We start from the raw sequence: 19,512 nt of genomic DNA on the forward strand, positions 1-19,512 counted from the left end.
CGGGGCGTGTTGGCCAACTCATTCACATTAACGAATGTAAAATCCATTTAAGAGGAAACAGAATTTCACGCACTGCTGATGGCAGATTTGTAAAAAGGCAAACTGAGGAAAAACCAAACCTTCCTCCGCTTAGTTACTGGCAAGGATAAGGAACACAAGTTATCTTTGAAACTAAAGGAGCAAAGAAGAAACATGATGTCGATAATAAATGTTGGAAACCCGTGTCCCCTTTGTTCTTTGGTTATTTTGTTTCAAAACCAAATTAAAAAAAAAAGAAAAAACAAATTGTTTTTTTACATTTTTAATTTTTTTAATTAATTTAGAACCAGAAACAGGAAAAACGGAAAAACCAAAAACCTAACAAGCAGCGTTTTTCCATTTTAAAATTAAATCTGGTTCTGTTTGTGTGATATGTGGATATTTACGGTGAAACTATGGATGAGAGCTTCAAGTTTTAATCTTAATTTAATAATTTATGTTATGTAAAACATGCACATGATATGAAAATGGAATGGACTAATGGTAAATGGACTTGATTTTATATAGCGCTTTATCACCACACTGAAGCAGTCTCAAAGCGCTTTACATATCAGCTCATTCACCCAATCACTCTCACATTCACACACCAGTGGGACAGGACTGCCATGCAAGGCGCTAGTCGACCACTGGGAGCAACTTAGGGTTCAGTGTCTTGCCCAAGGACACTTCGACACATAGTCAGGTACTGGGATCGAACCCCCAACCTCTCGATCAGAAGACGACCCACTACCACCTGAGCCACGGTCGCCCTATGAGGAACCAGAAGTGGTGTAGTGAATCTAATGGTGCTCCTCGTTTCTTACGTGTGTGTTGACGGCGGCTGTTAGAGGTATGTATAACGTGCAAAATAAACATTTTTACCGACCTTATCACAACTGATGTGATAAGGTCTCAGCACTGCCTTAAAAATAAAAAAAAATTCTACAAAGAAATAAAAAACAATGATACTTTTTTAGTAGACCAATGAATACAATTGATAATTTATTTATTTTTGCTGATATTGAACCGACATCCGAAATCAATATTGGATTAGGACACTTTTAGTAAGTCACGGTTTTGCTTTAACTTTGCAAAGAATCACCAAGTTTTTTTGTATCTCAATATGAGTGAATTCATGTATGCTTTTAATTGATGTTAAAGCTAAACAGATTTTTTTAAAGCTGGTTTTTAGATTTGTTATTATTAGCTTTTGTGAGAAACAATCAATATTGGAATGCATTGGACGGGTTTTATTTTGGAATAAATGGGACAGTACCATGGTGAAACTGAATTTAAGTATTCTTTCACACGTCCCTCTTTGCTGCGCACCACGCTTCGCTTCCTTGGATACTCCGGTCTTTTTGCGATATGTGAAAGGTCACTGGAACTCTGGTGCGGAGCAAACAAGTGAACTTTGGTCCTCTGAAAATTGTAGGTCTCGGTTCGGCTCAAGCGAAGCGCGGTGCGGTCGTTAACCATGTGAGAAAGCAACCACTACCAAACATAGGACTTTACACTGAAGTGCAATTGTATTGGAGCAACTCCATCAGTGACAGCGCCGCTGCTGCGTGCCTGCCGTCACGGTAACAGGCACGATTACACACTCACAACCCAGTGCTCCAGCAGCAACACACACACATATCCATCCAGCCATCCATTTTCAGAGCCGCTTTGTCAGCACACAAACAAACACGTCACATTTTTTCACTCCTTTCCGTATTTCTCCCACATCATTCATTTATTTCACTCATCTCTGTTTTACCAAAATGTTCACATGATCAGCGATGGCTGCACATTTGACTGCTCTGTTTTATCTGCGTATATATTCTCATATATTCACATATTACACATCCTTACCGGTAAGTTACCGGTGAGCACTGACAGATGGGGCGGAGTCATCTCTCTGTTTATGTAGAGCATTAGCGCAAGTTGTGGCATCGTGTGATTATGGATTATTTTGAATAATTATTAATGGCTTTTCTGCAGAGATTGTTTTAGGATTTCATTTGGAAAGAGAAACCAAACATACAGTAGGACGTGACGGCGAGACTGTCAGTAGTAATAGGGCAGCGACAAATCGTCACGACTTTGGAGGATAAAGTATTCTATCCAATCGGAGACTGATCGTTTTGCCTGCGTGACATTGTTCATAAAGTTTGGCACGCTTGGCAAATAGAATGTGTGAAAGTGGACCGGACCAAAATTAAAATGCAACAATGTTGCAGATTCACCCCCTGAACCACATGGAGTCCACAGGACTATAAGTGTGATAGCACCATAAGTGCCTAAAATGTTACAGAACACCTCCCATAACTATCACGATGACAGCTATGAGCACTTTTGACGACAGTGCAAGTTGTTTCTTATACTGCGGATTATTTTCTTGCAGAGCTCTTAAAGTAGTTTTCAGATTCCCTGAAGACCGAACGCACATGTTGCATTTATTTTCTAGCTCAGAGGCTGCACGGCGACCCACTGTGCTTATCCTGGGTCCCCAGATGTTTAAGTGCAGAGGTTCACATACAGGAAATGAGCTCCGAGACATTTAACTGCCACTTTTGCCCAATTGTAGAATCCCATCTGTGAAAGACTGTTGAGTGAAAGCCTCCAACACGACGGCAGATTGTCGAGCACTGTACGCTCCGAGGACCCACCCCGTCTGACCTGAAGCTCCTCCCGACTGTGCTGTCTGGGGTGATAAAGAGAACTTACAGCTGCAATTCTCCCCTCCCCCACTGTAACATCTTCAGCTAAATGTGAAGAAAAGTGTTTGTCCTGAAAGGCTGTTGATGACTGGAGCACGATTTCCTCTTACCTTCAAGTGAGTCAAATTAACGCTGTTAAATTCCTAAAAAGTTCCCATGGACATTTACCAGAAAGTTCTGCCTCTCTGTAAATCTAGTTGTGCCGGATGCGGCTTTGATATGTCGTTCAGTTTGAAATCTACCAATGGTGTTTCCTTCCATCTTTCCTGAAAAGTAATAAGACCCTGAAAGGTTCATTAAATGGAGAAAAGACTACAAAGGAATACTGGCGATGAAGATGCGGCGTTAAAACCAGTGTGACTGTTCTGCGATGCCTTACCAAAGACCTTGAGGAAGAGCTCTCTTTCCTCCAAGCCTGCCTTGTTGGTGGCCCTGCAGGTGTAGGTCCCTCCATCGGCCTGTCGGATGTTACGAATGGTCAGCATGCTCCGCCCTCCCTCCATCCTGTTGAACATGTACTGCTCTGATGGCTCCAGCTGCTGCCCTTTCCTGCAGACAGAGAGAGAAAAAAACATGGCTGACAGCTTAAAACACAAACTCTAAAAACTGTATTTCAGGAGTTGATGAAGTGACTGAAAGTTCTGATGGAGTTTCACTCAGATTTCTGCTTATTGAAGGCAGTCTCCAACCTGCTATTCTCATTTGAGTGAATCTACATTAATGAGGTTTCCAGTGATGCTGTCATCAGGGGTCTCCAACACGTAGCTCGCGGGCACCAGGTAGCCCATATGGACCATGTGAGGGGCCCTCAGGAGCTCTAGTCACTAATGAGCTCCATCTGAAATCTGATTTACTTTCCAGGATTCAAACTCACAAAGATAAATGCAGATGACAGATTAAAGTTAAATATTGCTGCATGAGTAATACATTACTATCTTCCATTGTTTATTTTTCACTGAAACACTGTGACCAATGTTTTTAAGTGTTGCAGATTTGGTGTATGAGTTATGGTACGTTATATATAATATGATATAAATGATATGATATCAGGTTGATTTTACATATTTGACATGTTTTACGATTGGTTTAAAGTTGTTAGTAGCTAGTAAAATAGGAAGATGATAGTTTTCTATTAAATGTAATGAAAATGACAATTGCAAGAATTAATGTTGAAACTTGAACTTTTCCTACTTTTTTTTAAGTTACTGCTAATCTTCCTTATTATCTTACCCTCTAATTAAAGTGAGACCATAAAAACGTAGTATTTAAGACGTGTTTTTCTAACTGTACGCTATGATGTGCATCATAACGTCCTCGCCTTATTTTGAAAAACATTTTATCCTTACTTTTACATTTTCTGCCAACTTAAAATTATTATTTAGTTATCAAGCAAACTAAAATGTAATCTTAAAGTAACTACAAAAAGTAATTTCTATAAAACAATAGCATGTGTTTAGAAGTGGAGTGGTGTCCCAATGGTTAGGGTCACAGGAAAGACGAACTACTTTAAATGTGGGTTACACAAACTGAAAACTTCATTTGGACTATCTGCAAAAAAACATTGATTTCGGAACATCCATCCATCCATCCATCCATCCATCCATCCATCCATCTTCTTCCACTTTATCCGGGGCGGGGTCGCGGAGGCAGCAGTCTCAGCAGAGATGCCCACACCTCCCGATCCACGCACACTTCCTCCAGCCGTTCTGAGGGACCCCGAGACGACACCAGGCCAGCTCAGAGACATAGTCCCTCCAGCGTGTCCTGGGCCTTCCACGAGGCCTCTTCCCAGTAGGACATGCATGAAACACCTCCCGAGGGACGCGACCAAGAGGCATCCGATACAGATGCCCTAGCCACCTCAGTTGGCTCCTTTCGACGTGAAGGAGCAGCAACTCTACTCCGAGCTCCTCCTGAGTGACTGAGCTTCTCACCCTATCTGAGGTGGCCGAAATGAGATTTTGGAACAATTAACTTATTAAGTCCATGTCAATTAAATAGATGGTGTAGATCTAACTCATTTAGGTGTAACCATTCGAAACAGTACAATTAAGTCGGACCAACTATTTTCCTGTTTTCAGTGCAGTAAAGAGTTAGGAAACATCACACTGTTATTAACAGATCAAAGTCAGACAACTTCTTTGTTGCGTCGATAAGTTTACAATGCACAAATAGTGCTGCTGTGTGTGTGTGTGTGGGTTCTGTCAGAGCCTCCTTGTACTGTTGTGTACACTGTTATGGACTACAGCCTTCAGCAAATGACTCCAGTGTGCCATGAAGCGCAGTGCTGACTTAATGTCTTTTCTTATTGGACTCTATGGGGAAATTAGTCAGGAAAAAAGCAACTGCTAAATTGATCCAGCTCTAGATTTAAGCGTCGTAGCAGAGGCAGAATATGGTGTGAGCCAGGATTGCAGTCTCCTCCACTCTGGTTTATTTGCAGCTGCTTAACCAGCCATGTAAGCTGAAAGGTTCAAGGAATATCTGCGTTTCGGGAGTGATTAGACGCTCTCAGATTCAGACCAACTCATGAGCACGTTTGGAGCCTGCGTATATACTGCAGGTTATGAAAATAAGATCAGTCAATAGACGCAACAGCACTGAAAATATGAAAATCTTCAAATGAAACCTCCTTTGAGATTTCCTTCTTTGGCTTAGCTTGTAGTTTTTACTCACTTTAATTACATTGCTGCAGACTGTGTCGTCTGTAAATAGAATCTGCACAAAAACAACAAGTGACTGCAGCAGAGGGTGGACATCTCTGAAGATGTTTGAATATCAGCGATCATTTGTGCCACAAAAAGCTGCACATGAATGGATTAAAGCCCACCTGTGAGGAGTTAATCAGTCTTTAGCAATGCAAGCTAGGCTTAGGTTTAAAGCAAAAACACTGGTATGCATCTATTCATTGTAAAAGAAGCACGGCTTTTAATGATCTGCATTCAGAGACTTCTCTCTAATGTCTATATACTCATTGCAGTCTCCCACGCTCCATTGAAACCGTAACCATCTTATTATTTCAGGAATCGCAAATGAGGAAGCTTCAAAAACACACACACGCAAATGCAGTGATACCAAACAGTGAGGAAAACCAAGTGAAGATAATTGAAAGTCGACGGAGGAAACACTATAAAGCCAAGTAATAATAACTGTAGCCAGCCAAAGAGGAAATGAAGAGAGGCCTCATCTTTAGTAGGGACAGCGCGGACGTGCTGCAGCCCTGAATGTCATTATAATGAGTGACTGCTGACAGGTAGTCTATTACCCAAGATGCACAGAGGATGAGGTGAAGCCTCGTTCTGACAGGAAATGTGACGGGGAGGCTGGAGTTTTTTTGCCGGGAGGAGAGACATTAAAAAAAACCCAACTAAATTGGGTTGTGATTGTTGTTTGCGTCTCGTGCTCGCATTTTAATTTAGTCGTTACAGGACTTGGTGACCTGGGAAAAAAAGGAGACTGCAGCTCGACGTGGACTAAAGTGTCGTAAGTGTGACCTGGACTCGAGATGTATTCGTCGTTAGACCAGCATCACGAGAAGAAGCCAAGGCAGAGATTCTTCTCAAGGCTGGAGACTGAGAAAGAAGTTTCCATTACAGGTTTTCGCAAAATAAACAAAAATATTTCTAAATCTTGCCAAAGTATACTGTAATTGTGTTTTAAGCGTGTTTCCATTGAACGTTGTTTTGGGCAGGAGCCTCGTAACTCCCATGAAATCTCATCAAGCGAGGCTTCGCTGCAGGAAGACGAACGCTCCAAACCTCCTTATAACAAACCGTCTTCCTTTGTTGTTTCACGTCTAATGTGGCAGTCAAGATTTGTAAGTATAATGCTAAGAAATGTCCCGGTCTCCTTTTCTGTTTACTAATACGGCGTCATGTTTACTCGGAGAGAAGTGGTCATGTGACCAGGTACGTCATGTTCTGTGATGTATATTTGCGGGAAAAGTGTGTCCATAGTGCTTTTGCAACACATTTCAATATTGAAACGTCTGAAATTCCTCCTTATGAAAGCGTAAAACACTTTTTTTGTGATATTAAAGAGTGTTTTTTCGAAATTCAGGTGTTTCCATGACCAGTTTTTATTGCAACATTTAGATTTTGCGTATTTCCAAGAGTATCGGAAACACAGCTAGTGAAACATAAAGTTATTAGCGTACAATTGCAACTACAGCCTTAGTTCAACTTTGATTTTGCTGCTAGATACCAGTTGCTGCTCTCGGTTTGTGAACTTTGCATTCCATACATTTCCTTTTGCCAAATTACGAAATTAACAAAGACCAAACGTTGGAAGAGATCAGTAGATGCTTTGATACTTTCCTTATGAAAGAACTCGTAGGTACACATCAAAACAACCTCTGAGGAAGACTGACAGTTGGCAGTTGAAACACGTCAGGAGGTCTAATTTCCTGGAAAAAAAGTGTCTTAAACAAAACTTTTAAATACTAAGACATTCTTCAAACTCATCTTAATTCCAGGGCTACATATGACCAGGGATGAGGTAATTTAATTAATTGTAATAGGAAAAACAATGTTGGTCACTGTAATCATAATTGAATTGTAATTGAAAATGTAATTGTAACTGAAAAATGTAATTGACCCCCAACCCTGCTTTATTTAGTGAAGGATAGAATGCTACATATAACAGTCTTTCAGTTGAGCTGTCATTTGCCATTTGAGTTGACGTTAACGTCTCTGTTAAGATTTTCACAGTGTGTGTGTGTGTGTAATGTACACACTAAAATCCTCCGTCAAACATGGATCTCCTGCTTGTGCCTCTCACAGCAAAGCCATGCACAGCCTTACACAAAAGCTTGGGTTTTCAAAATGCGATCAATTTGGCTCGGCTACATGAAAATACGCTTCAGAGCAGCTTTTAGGAGCCTAGAACTAACAAGATGTGAAATAACAAGTAGGCAACTTTGACTAAGTGAAAGAAAACGTCTTTGAAGTGCTGCGTTTTTCTTTAAAATGCCGATGCTTTGAAGGAACAAAGACGTGTGGGCATTAGATGACCTTTGTAGCTGTAGCGTTGCCAGCCTCCTCTCTGTGTGTAGAAAGAGATTAAGAAGGGCCCGACTGTTGATGGATGAGAGCTTAGGATTCAAACTAAAAACATGGACGCCATTGTTTCCTCTGGAGGTCACAGCGATAACAGTGTCACGCCCTTTCCTTTTACAGAAGCCACACTCCTTTCATTTCAAAAATCACCCCCAACACCCCCCACCCCACCCGATGTGGACATACTTCCATTTGTAAATCTAATTCCAGAAAACCATCACGTCCAACATTACTATTTTATTATGATGCAGACCCCCATTACGCAGAAGAAACTGAAAACAAACACAATGAGTACATCTCCTCTGCCTAACTGTTATGAAATATGCAGTGTAATATCAAGCATACCGTTAAATCATTAAATTCACATTTATCTGCTGAGCTCTGCAGCAAAACACAATAAATTGGACTCTGAGGAACGGGTGAAGCGCTTGTCGCGACCTTAACTCGAACAAACCTGCAAATAATCGTGTTTTGTAAGAGCCTCGTTTCTGTGTCGGCCCGCAAACACTTAGTATGGCATGACATTCACATCACTTAATAGCTGGACCAATCCTTTCACCTCACTGTGTGTGTGTGTGTGTGTGTGGGGGGGGGGGGGGTATAATAACTGTGTTATTGTATAATCATTTCATGCTATATACTCCTGATTCTGGCTCCAGCGCTTTGACAAATAGGGGTGTAATATGAGCCAAACAAATATGATGCAACAAATAAATGTTATAAAATTATTTTAAAAAATGTAGGATGAAAAACATAAATAACTAAACTTTACAACATATACATACATATTTGAAGTGCATTCAAACTTTTTAACCCTTCTTTCTGTGGGCGTACCCAATGATAATGGTTTAAACCTCCTGTATTATATTAGAAATTCATGATTCAAAGTGCATAGTCTACATCCAGGGCTTTTATTTTATGTACTGTAGGTGGGGGGTGGATGTTGATGTTCAGTGTGTTTGTTTCCTAAATTATATAGATAAGGATGATAAACAGGTGATACATCACCTTTAGTATCATATACAGCAGTGTTTCTCCAATTAGGGTACACAATGGCACTATAGGGGGTACTTAAGAATGAGGGAGTGGAAAATTAACAAATAAAGTGTCAGTCTTGATCCCATCCCAGGCATAATTTGACCGTAAATGATAAAAACTACAGAAATATATCTATTCAGGAGCCACTAAATAGTGCTTTTCACATCCCATGAGGGGTCGCCTGAAATTTCAGAAAAATTAAAATAGATTTTTGAATGATTTTTGATTTTTAATTATTTATTTATTTACTTATTTTATTTATTGATATAAAAAAAGGAACCATTGCTCTACAGTTTATTTCCAGTTATTTGCAAAATGAGACTCTTTTAAGTGTGTTATCACTCATTCATTCCATCATTGAATAGTTTTCTAAGCAAAAATGTTGTAGTCTGATAAAGGGGGTACTTGGATTCAGAAATAAGAAAGGGGGTACTTGAGTCAAAAACATTTGAGAAACACTGACATACAGTATGTACAGGTACAGAAAGTATTCACAGTGCTTTTTTTTTTTTTAATTTTTTATGTAACAGCCTTATTTGAAATCATTAAATCAATCTATTCCTCAAAATTCTACACAAAATACCCCATAATGACAATGGGAAACAGTTTTTTTTTTTTAGATTTTTGCAAATTTATAAAAAACAGCCCTCATGGAATGGGTTAAAAGGTAGAGTATGTTCCACACTTTAGTGGTACATTTTTGCTATAATATTTATTTTTAATTGTGTAAAAAAGTCTCCTAGTTCGTTATCAGCTGTAAAAGTTGAACTTGACAATGGGGTACCACTTATTGCTATATTAGTCGTAATACAAAGGGACAGCCATTATTCCCATGCTGACTTAATGACACCATAATGACTGAACATGGAAGTTGTGGGGAGTCATCCAAAGCTCTTTAAGTACACAATGGGACAACTGCTATGTGACATTGTGTGGCATGTAAGTTTCATACGGCCCCCCAAAAAGCTCTTACACGCCTTGATTTAGAATCCACTAGACTCGTGCACAAATCTGGGTACTTAGGGAATATTTTCAGGCAGCTTGGAGAAGAAGAAATGGCGCACACATGGCCGTGATCTCAACTAATACAGATGGGATACATATGGACTGTATGCCAAGCCAGATCTTGACGCCAAACAATTTTGATCAAGCTCGGTAATGCTCTTGTTGCTGAATGGGAGCAAATCCTCTCAACAAGCTTTCACAATCTTGTGGGACACCGTCCCAAACGAGTAGAAGCTGTTACGCCAGCAGATTAACGGGAACGGATTCATGCACTGCTATTGTCTATGTTGTGTCTGTCAAGCATTCCTGGGGTCTGTCAATCACAACTTGACAATGTTATAGCAGCCTCCAGTAGCTAGACAGGGCTGGCCAATCCTGGTCCTCAAGAGCCCCTATCCAGCAAGTTTTAGATGTTTCCCTCTTCCAACACACCTGATTGAAATGACCAGGATCGTTATCAGGCTTCTGCAGAGCTTGATGGTGAGTTAACCATTTCAATCAGGTGTGTTGGAAGTAAGAAACATCAAACATGCTGGATAGTGGCTCTTGAGGACCAGGATTGGCCACCCCTGAGCTAGACCGTACCTGTGCCATGTGACCATTGGGTCTGGAGATCCAGAGGTGATGCAGGTGAATGTGACGGATTCCTGGTAGTCGGCTGTGGAGTTGAAGGACTGCTGGAAAACGGACAACACCGGGGGGACTGCAGACAGAGAAGCAAAACAAGCAGAAACACGTCAAATAAAACTCAAATCAAAACTAAAAACTAACAACAGATATGTATACATGTTTCCTAACATTTGATTGGTTACCTGCGCATCAAGTCAACCTAAATCGATCCCTGAACAATGGATTGTTGGTTTTGTTCTATATTCCTGCTTCTACATTCTCAGCTAGGTCTAAAAACTCTCTCACCAACTCCCTAGGGCTGCATGATTGTGGCCAAAATGATAATCACAATTGTTTGGATCAATATTTTAATCACGATTGTTAATCACAATTTTTCATCCTGTTAAGCAAAACATCTGTATTTGTATTTAATTACTTTTTAATAAACAATATGTAGAGTGCAAAAGAAAAGCTTTAAACATAAACAAAAATGATAAATACTAAAATGTACCCAAGAATTTTAAACGTATTAAGGGGCTAACTATATAAATACACTGTTACAGAGTGTAAACAAATACAGCATGTAAAGCAAAGTGAAGAACATTAGGCTTACTGACTACTGGGGTTGAGAAAGTGCCTGGTTAGATATGCAGCTGAGCGGCATTTTAAATGGTAAAATCGCTGACGATCAGGTTAATTTAATCGTGGAGGCCAAAAATTGTAATCACAATTAAAATTTGATTAACTGTGCTGCCTTATTCACATCCTCTATTGTCGTAGCCGCCATGATTGGAAAGAGTGAAGACCAAAGCAATGGATTTGGCTATATTGATGTTATACCCCGCCCCCACAGATTTTGACGAGCAAGTTAACACCAAACACCATGAAATACATAAATAAATAGTGAAATATTCATACTACTTGAAATAAAAATGAAATATAAAATTGACTTAATTAATGATCAGTGTATTTATTTATTTAATTAATTGTGGCACTCCTCGTCCTCCACAGTTTTGGGACAATATCACACATTTCCACGACATTTTACGCTGTAAAACGAATGCCATACTGTCTACCAAGTGTAGCAACACAACAGATGCACATGTCAAATATACGCTATGTCATCTCGAGTGACTTCAGTATCAGAATCAGATAAACACTATTTATTCCAAGGGGGAAATAGCTTTTTTTTTTTTTTTTAACAGATGACACTAAAACATAGACAAAAAAATAAAACATACATAATTCAAACAGGAAAAAAAGACAAGATGCTGCTTCAGAGAAAAAACCTTGTTTGTTGTTCAACAAAAAATACACACATTTTAAATCCACGCAAAAGACCCAACTATTCAACCGTTAAATTCACTATTTAATCTGCCTGAGATGAAATCCAATGGAACATGAGATCAGCACTATCCACACAATGAGCTGTTTGCCTGGAAATAAACAGACACCAGTGCTATTGTACTTCTGCAGAAACAAGCTCCGGCGCCAGATGTTTACGCTGGTGTTGAAACCGTGTTATTGTAATTATATATCACTTTAGCCCACTTCTCTTTATCTGTGGGTTAAAATGCGCTAATGGTTTAATCCTAAGTGAAGAGACGGCAGAATAAACACAGATGACAAAAATCGTCCCCCAGTGTGATAGTAACGTCTTAGATAGGGAATAAAAACAGTAAAAAAAAAAAGTAAATATTATGTGTATACTAAAGTGTTTCTGACTCAGATAAACAAAGCAAGTTAGAAAAATACAAGTATCATCGTAGAAAAGATAAATAAGGATTTGTACTCCAAAGAAAACATCAGTACGGCTACCTAATGACCCAGGAGCTGCAGTGTGGTGGAGTTATTTGTAAAAGATCAATTATACTAACGACACCAGTGTGCATTGCAATGCTGAGGAAAAGCCGTCAAGGGACATTTCAATTCTACAGTGGCTGATTTCTGAGCCGCTCTCAGCTTCAGCTATCCAACAAACACAAAAGACATTTAGAGACGAGCAAAATAAGACAAAGAAAATAACAGGAGGAAACATCGACTGTAATGTGCACGTGTAAACACCAACACAATATCATAATAATGCTCTTTATTCTAATATATTCCAAATCTGTCAGTCTCAAATACATTTGGAAGCCTGTAGCCTTTATTATTTCATTTTGTACACACGATTACCCTCATTCTAGCGCTTTTAGGTCATTTTGGCTAAAAAACAATAAAAATAAATAAGCGTTTACTATTAATAAAGCACTAAAAGCGAGAATAAACCCATATTATTATCAGTTATTACACTTTAAAATGTAATAATGATAATAACAATTGTTACATTATAATTGCTCAGTATATGTAAGATAAATATGTGGTTATTTGTTTAGTATATATATATATACTGTACATATAATGCACTGGATTTTATATAGCGCTTTATCATAGACACTCAAAGCGCTTTACGGAATTAAGGCATTATTCTTTTACTCCACACTTAGTGGTGGTAAGCTACTATTGTAGCCACAGCTGCCCTGGGGTAGACTCACACACTACATTCATATATATATATATATATATACATACACCGCATTATACATTAAAATGAACATTTAAGTCGTAAAGGTGCAATATATCTACATATGTATATTTGTCTATATATAATATTAGCAATGATAAAAAATTAGATTTTAGGGACTGGTTTGTAGTTTGACATCCGCACTTTTGACACGGATTGAAATGGAGATCCAAGGACGCTGCGCTTTGCCACTAATGGCTCTATAAAACGATCATGTGATCAGAACGCACCGGCGCCTTCGTCGGCCCCAGAGGGTTAAACAGTATGTTAAGTTGAGGTTTCGTTTATTCAGACAAGGTTTTTCACATTTTTTTTAAATTTCCAGAAAAATCTTGTCAAGATAGTGAATCTGACGTGACAATCACCCTGATCAATCCACTCCAACATAATCTAAACAATCTGCTTTTACGTGTTCGGTTTCACCTCCACTGAGAACTGGTGAGCTTGATAATTCTGTCATGTTTTCTTTCCTAACATCCAATTTTGCAGGCTCAGTGGTAACCAGTGATGTGCCGTGACCACTAGGGTTGGGTAGGCACATTGCAAATCAACACCACCAATGACAATTTCAAATGTCTCTGCTGTCAAGTGTTAATTCAATTCAAATCAATTTTATTTGTATAAAGCAATTTCCAACAAAGTCATCTCAATGCGCTTATCAAAATATAAAATTCATAATAATAAAGAAAAAACCCAACAAGATCCACATGAACAAGTGTTTAGCCATCTAACAAAATCGACATCGTAAACACCATTAAAGAAACATAAACAATTATTTAATATAGCCTCCATACTCTCCCAACAAGATATATCTCATGACACGGCAGCACATCCACTGTTTGTGTTGGAAACACAGAAACATGGAGAAAATGACAACAACAACAACTCAGAATAGCCTCAGTGAGGAGCATCCACAAAGTCAATCCTTCCTTTTGTTCCATTCACTGTAGAAAGTATGAAACATTTTCTGACCTTACCTTAGCTGAAGGTCTGGTAACTCAGGTGTTGGTCTCCATCTTTTAAAAGATGCTAGAGAACGTAGCAGCAGCGGTCACATGGCATCAATTTACTAATGCGCTGTTAACTTACGTATAGCATTTAGCATAGCGCGGTTACGTCAATGGTTGTCATCATGGGGAACCAACTACGCATGGTCAAACACGTAAAAACACGGTATGGGAACAGAGGCAGAGCAGCATTGTTCTTTTGGGAGGGGGCGTGGCCTCCTCCTGTCTTACAGCGGAGTGAGACGGCAGCTGCTCCAAGAAATAGCGCTGTTTAGTAATTTGGGCTATGAAATGCACAAAATGCTGACACTTTCAAACTTATAGGTACTGTAGGCTATTGGAAATGGAAAAATAAAGAATTTATTATTAAATTATAATTAAAACAAATAATCAAAATACCATTTCACCCTTGGGTAGGCACTGCCTACCCTGACTGCACGTCAGTGGTGGTAAGCGACCTAACCACTTTACACCACATGGACAAGTAACAAGTCCAGGTTTCCAGACAAGGCCTTTGCTTGAACACTTAATAATGTAACTTGCCTCTGAGTTTAACATGGGGGCTGGAAACAAATCAGCCCTGATTTACAATACGCAGATTTATATTCTCTCCCCGAGTGCCCAGAGTGTGTTGTGATTGATTTCACTGCAAAATAATTCAAGACAACTTGAAGGACATTAACTGTGGATTTCACTGTCAGCTCAAAAAAGGAAAATTTAAAGTGTCTAAAAGGACAGAGTGAGTGAATGAGTAAGTGAGCAGATGATTAAAGGGATGTGTCAAACAATTTCAGGAGGTTATTTCAATTTTGCATCACCGTCAGATGCCACTGAAATAAAATGTGACCCCGCAGCCTTAAGTGCACCACACTGGTCCGACTCCAAACTGAAGAAATCATTAAGTTTTCCAAACATCTGATGAGATATTGGATCAGTTTGACAAACAAAGTCTTGGCATCTGCTGTTGATGACTGATGACCTTTCAAAATACAAGTTAAAAGAGATTGGTTAAATAAAGGTTAAAAAATAAGCAAGGAGGGACAACAGAATCCAGCTAGCAGCAATAGCTTGCATACCGCACATTTCTTCATTATATGTCCTTCGTCTATAAGAAAAGAACACACTAACACATTGTTACCCTCCTATTGCATTGCAACTGAGCAATAATCTACTTACTGTTGATAATATATCAAACTATTTCTGTCTTTACTGGCCGTAGAAAAATAATGGGTTCTAGTGTCCCACAAGAGAGACAAATTATATACATCTTTTATAGAATAAGTTTTGCTTGCGTACATTAACAGGTTAAAGATAGGATCTATAAGTTTTACACAAGCGCATAAATACAAAGAGTAGGTTATATGGAAGTGATGCAGCTAATTGATTAGAAGCACCTGACATCGCTAATGGCTAAATCATCGAGTGTTTGCAAACACTTGCAAAACTACTTCTTACAAAACGTTCAAGACTTTACACCAGGAAATTTCGTCATCTCGTGTTTGGTGATGACAACGTTATTGTGAAAATGTAGAAAGCTGCACATTATCTAGGGCGTAATGCTGTGTTTACACCGGACGCCTCACAAAACGTTTGCGTGGCCAGATTACATACAAAGTTAATGGGACAGACACAGTAAGAGGCAAATTCTTTTCCTGTTGGGTGGTGCGGTCATGATAGCGTTGGCATGCGCGCTCCCAATTTTAATATTCAACTGTCTTTCGCTTGAGTTGAATTCCAGCGAGTGCTTCGTGTGATGCGTAGGCGCGAAAGCCAATCAGAGTCCTTGTTGACAATAACGTCAGGCTAGCACACTGACACCAGTCTTTTCACCCATTTCAGCATGGAGGAGAAAATAATCGTGGTGGTGTGTGATCACCCAGAGCTCTACGACCGGGACCGGACCAGGACGGATTTAGCGCAACTCCTGAAGAAAACAGTGAAACTCTCTGAGTTGGATGGGTCGCTGGTTAACCTGGTGAATCCAGGAATGCTGGCACTTTTATATTCGCTTCAGATGTGCTAATATGAAGCGAATATGGGGAAAACGTTTTTTCAATCATGTGGAAGATTTCGCGCAGAGCACGCGTCCGCTGTGAATGTGACATAACAATCGCATTATCAAAATATTTCTTTGAAACTACTTTAATGAATATGCTAGCAAGAATATATTCACAGAAATTGTATTGAACTCAGCCATTTTTTACTCAGAAATATACAGAATTTGTTCAGTTTTAGTTTTTTCTTTAAGGGGGACCTTTTAAAACAGTTCTCTGTGGTCTAAATGACATATCGGTGCTGGTGTTTGGTCAAAACATAACATGAATACCGCTTCCCCGCCCCTCTTTTCCGTGGGGGTGACTAAATTAAATCGTGACAAAATCAATGTCATTTTCTCTGTGTTAGACCTACACAGACCACAAAAAAACGGCCGAATGGTTTTATTTCACATATTGTGTGTTGGTGGACACAAAAAAAAAACAGCAAAAGTGTATTTTTCGTAATATGTTTCCTTTAACATTGTATCAACACTACATGTTAATACAATTGACCCAGTTCATTGCATCTCTTGCATTCACTTCATGATCTGTTTTGCCCTCAGGTTGATTAACCAGTCAGTGGGTGGCTGCATTTAATGTTATCATCCTCATCTTCACTTCAACCCGCATTGATGGTGGCAGTGGGAGAGGCAGCGGGTCAGCGGAGCTTTACTCACCACATGCTTACAGGCAGGAAACCACTCTTATCAACGAGGCATGAATATTAATGACATGGCACGGAGGAGAAAACGTATACAGTACGCTGTTTCAGCTATTCTGTTTCTTGTGTGTTGCTCTGCACGGCTGGTTCAATTACTGTCTGTTTACAAGTCGCTGGAATTGTCACACTTCTGATGAGGTGATGCATTGGTGCAACAGAACCAATAAGAATGCATTTAACCGAGAGTAAATTAACGATCAAAACTTTGCTGCAAGTAATTAAGGCATATGGTAGAACTATTCCAAGGTTGTGTCCTAATTTTGTTTTGTTCTTTAACTTAAAACGTGCAATGATTCAAGCGTAAATGTGCATTCTATATGTGCAAGAAACAAAGAAATCACAGTTGATGAAGAAATGGTGACCTGTGAGATTTGTTAATATGATTGGATCAACTACAAGTACAAACATAGAAATTCATTTAATAGGTATTCACATTTTGATTACATTAATTTAACATAAAGTTGAAAAGTGAATGGCTCCAATTGCACAAGGACTCATTCTTTATTTAAAGCGTATGGAACGCTAGCTCTCCGATATAACAGCCATAGCACTCCTGATGTAATGAAATGAGAAAGTTGTTCAAAGGAAGTTTAAACATTTAGATGTGAAGTTTTGCAGCAAGTCCCAGGAGGATAAAACGACAAAAACTAAGCTGCTAAAAGGTCTAAAAAACAAGTCCATTTTATCCGAATTCAGCTTTCCTAAAGCTGGCTGTCAATGCCGCGGTGTGACCAACAATCAATGTCCAGTCACAAAAGAGCTTGAGATGTTCCATGTCAGGTTCCTGGGGTTGCATCTATTTTGTCCTTGCCCTGTCTTCCTCCTCTGGGGGTTTCCCATCACACAGAGAACAACTACTTTCCTGGCTTTGCTGCCTTATCCCTAAGCACAACAGGGAACAGTCTACTGTCTGCTGCTGATAGATAAAACATGAAGCCTCATTGATATACCTGGGCCTCCAAGCAATCTCCTAAATCTCCATCTGTTTGTGCTCAGGATCGCAGTTGTTCGACCACTCCTAGTTGCTGTCAATACAGTTAATTCTCCAATCATCCCTGCGGCCATCTTCAAAAGTTCTCCGTTTAGTGAGAGATTTTACTTCTTTGGGAGTCTTTGTAGCAGTCCTAACTTCTCCCTTCATAACTAATGAATGATTCAAGCAAAAAGCAACATGCTTGAAAGATAGAGTGTGAAACTCATTCAAATTCTTGTGAGGAGATTCCATCGATCGAAAAGAGGCGGGGGCGTGAAACACATTATTGGCCCCAGTGCTCTGAAACAAACTCCCAGAAGGCTGCGCTCACATCTGGTTTGTGCAACGACCTGGACATGAGATTTATCAATCACCGTGTTGTCTGATGTGGGAGCTACTTTGTAGTCACCGAGGCTTTGTGGAGGTCTCTGATCTTAGTATCTCACAATAGGGGAAGACGTGGGCAGCTCATATTTTCTCAGCCTTGGCACAAAGGGGTTGGCATTTAATTAAAGGCACTTTCCATCTTGACACCTTCTGACTAACTCTTTACTCTTTAATACCGGTGGCTTCCTTACAAGTGTCTCTTTGTACTCACAGAGAATTCATGACTACAAAGTAAATGCCAAAGTAATAACAGAATTGTAAATTAGGTGTTTGAAAAGGTAAAAATCTTAAAATGGTACTCATTCATTGACGTTTGAGGCACAATTTTATGATGGCAAAAAGCTTTAACATCCAAAATACTACTAATATTACTAATACCTTTGACAAAACAATGCAAATAACTTATCTTTAGATCAGCTTACAAACTCAAATGAGATAAGGAACAATTAGATTTGGGGATTATCCAGATCAATATACTGATTCTTGATCAGTTTGAAAAAAATAAAAAAAAAAATCAATAAATCCTTATGTTCAGCTCTTTAAACTGCTTCTACAACACTTTCTACTGGTGACTCTTCACATTACATGCTCGAGTCACTCGTTTTGAACATACAACAGCACAGCCACGTGCTAGACATTTATCCAAAGGCTTTAAAGTGTGAATGATCATGGTGCCATGATCTAGACATATATATATATATATATATATATTAAAAAAAAATAAATAAAACTGGCAATGAGGAGATTTGACGCTTGCCGGGGGTTTGCGCCCCGAGTGCTAGAGGAAGTCAAAAAAGTAAGTAATGCAACCATAAATAACATAATCACACAATAATAACGACTACAATAAGTGTTGTGTCGAGAACCTGCATTACTTTAGCACAGATTAAAAAGCACACAGATAATGACTAAATACAACAGTACCATTGGTGACCAGTGATGGCAGTGTGGCTCTTATTACAGATTCACAACATTCCTCATACATGAAACAAAATTATAAAGACTGGTTGAATAATTACTTAGAATCTACGTTAGTTTTGTTCCAGTATATCAATATGTTTTATCATCTGTATTCAATGCAACGACAGAAAGTTGTTGTGAAACAATGCATATGTTAAAATAAACCAAACCCTTTGGATCTGATCTGAGGGCGTGGCCCCCGTGGATCGTGCTCATTCCAGGACGCCCATCAAGGCCACAGCCTGTATCGTCCCAGCACATGGCGAGTGTCGTGTTGCAGCAATAATAGGTCTTGCCTCATTTAACAGGCTTATTGGCTCTTCCCTAGAAGTGGGGAAAGTGGTGCGCTCAATTGAATGCAATTCATAGAGTTGGGTTGGGTGGCTGCTGAGCTAATACATTAGGTGTGGGGTGAGAGTATTACATAGGCAGA

At 39.3% G+C, this 19,512-nt stretch overlaps 1 protein-coding gene across 8 annotated transcripts in view; it reads right to left on the reverse strand.

Moving 5' to 3' along the window:
• LOC114478280 (neural cell adhesion molecule 2-like) overlaps window positions 1-19,512 on the reverse strand; it is a 277,638-nt gene that overhangs the window by 57,736 nt on the left and 200,390 nt on the right. For all 8 annotated transcript variants that reach the window (XM_028471279.1, XM_028471297.1, XM_028471263.1 and 5 more), the window contains exons 6-7: window positions 10,409-10,526; window positions 3,103-3,272 (exon numbers count right to left, since the gene is read on the reverse strand). In XM_028471279.1, coding sequence (XP_028327080.1) covers window positions 3,103-3,272; window positions 10,409-10,526 — 288 coding nt within the window. The remainder of the gene's footprint in view (window positions 1-3,102; window positions 3,273-10,408; window positions 10,527-19,512) is intronic.

The sequence above is a fragment of the Gouania willdenowi genome, chromosome 2 (genome assembly GCF_900634775.1).
Source record: "Gouania willdenowi chromosome 2, fGouWil2.1, whole genome shotgun sequence".
Classification (NCBI taxonomy): domain Eukaryota; kingdom Metazoa; phylum Chordata; class Actinopteri; order Blenniiformes; family Gobiesocidae; genus Gouania; species Gouania willdenowi.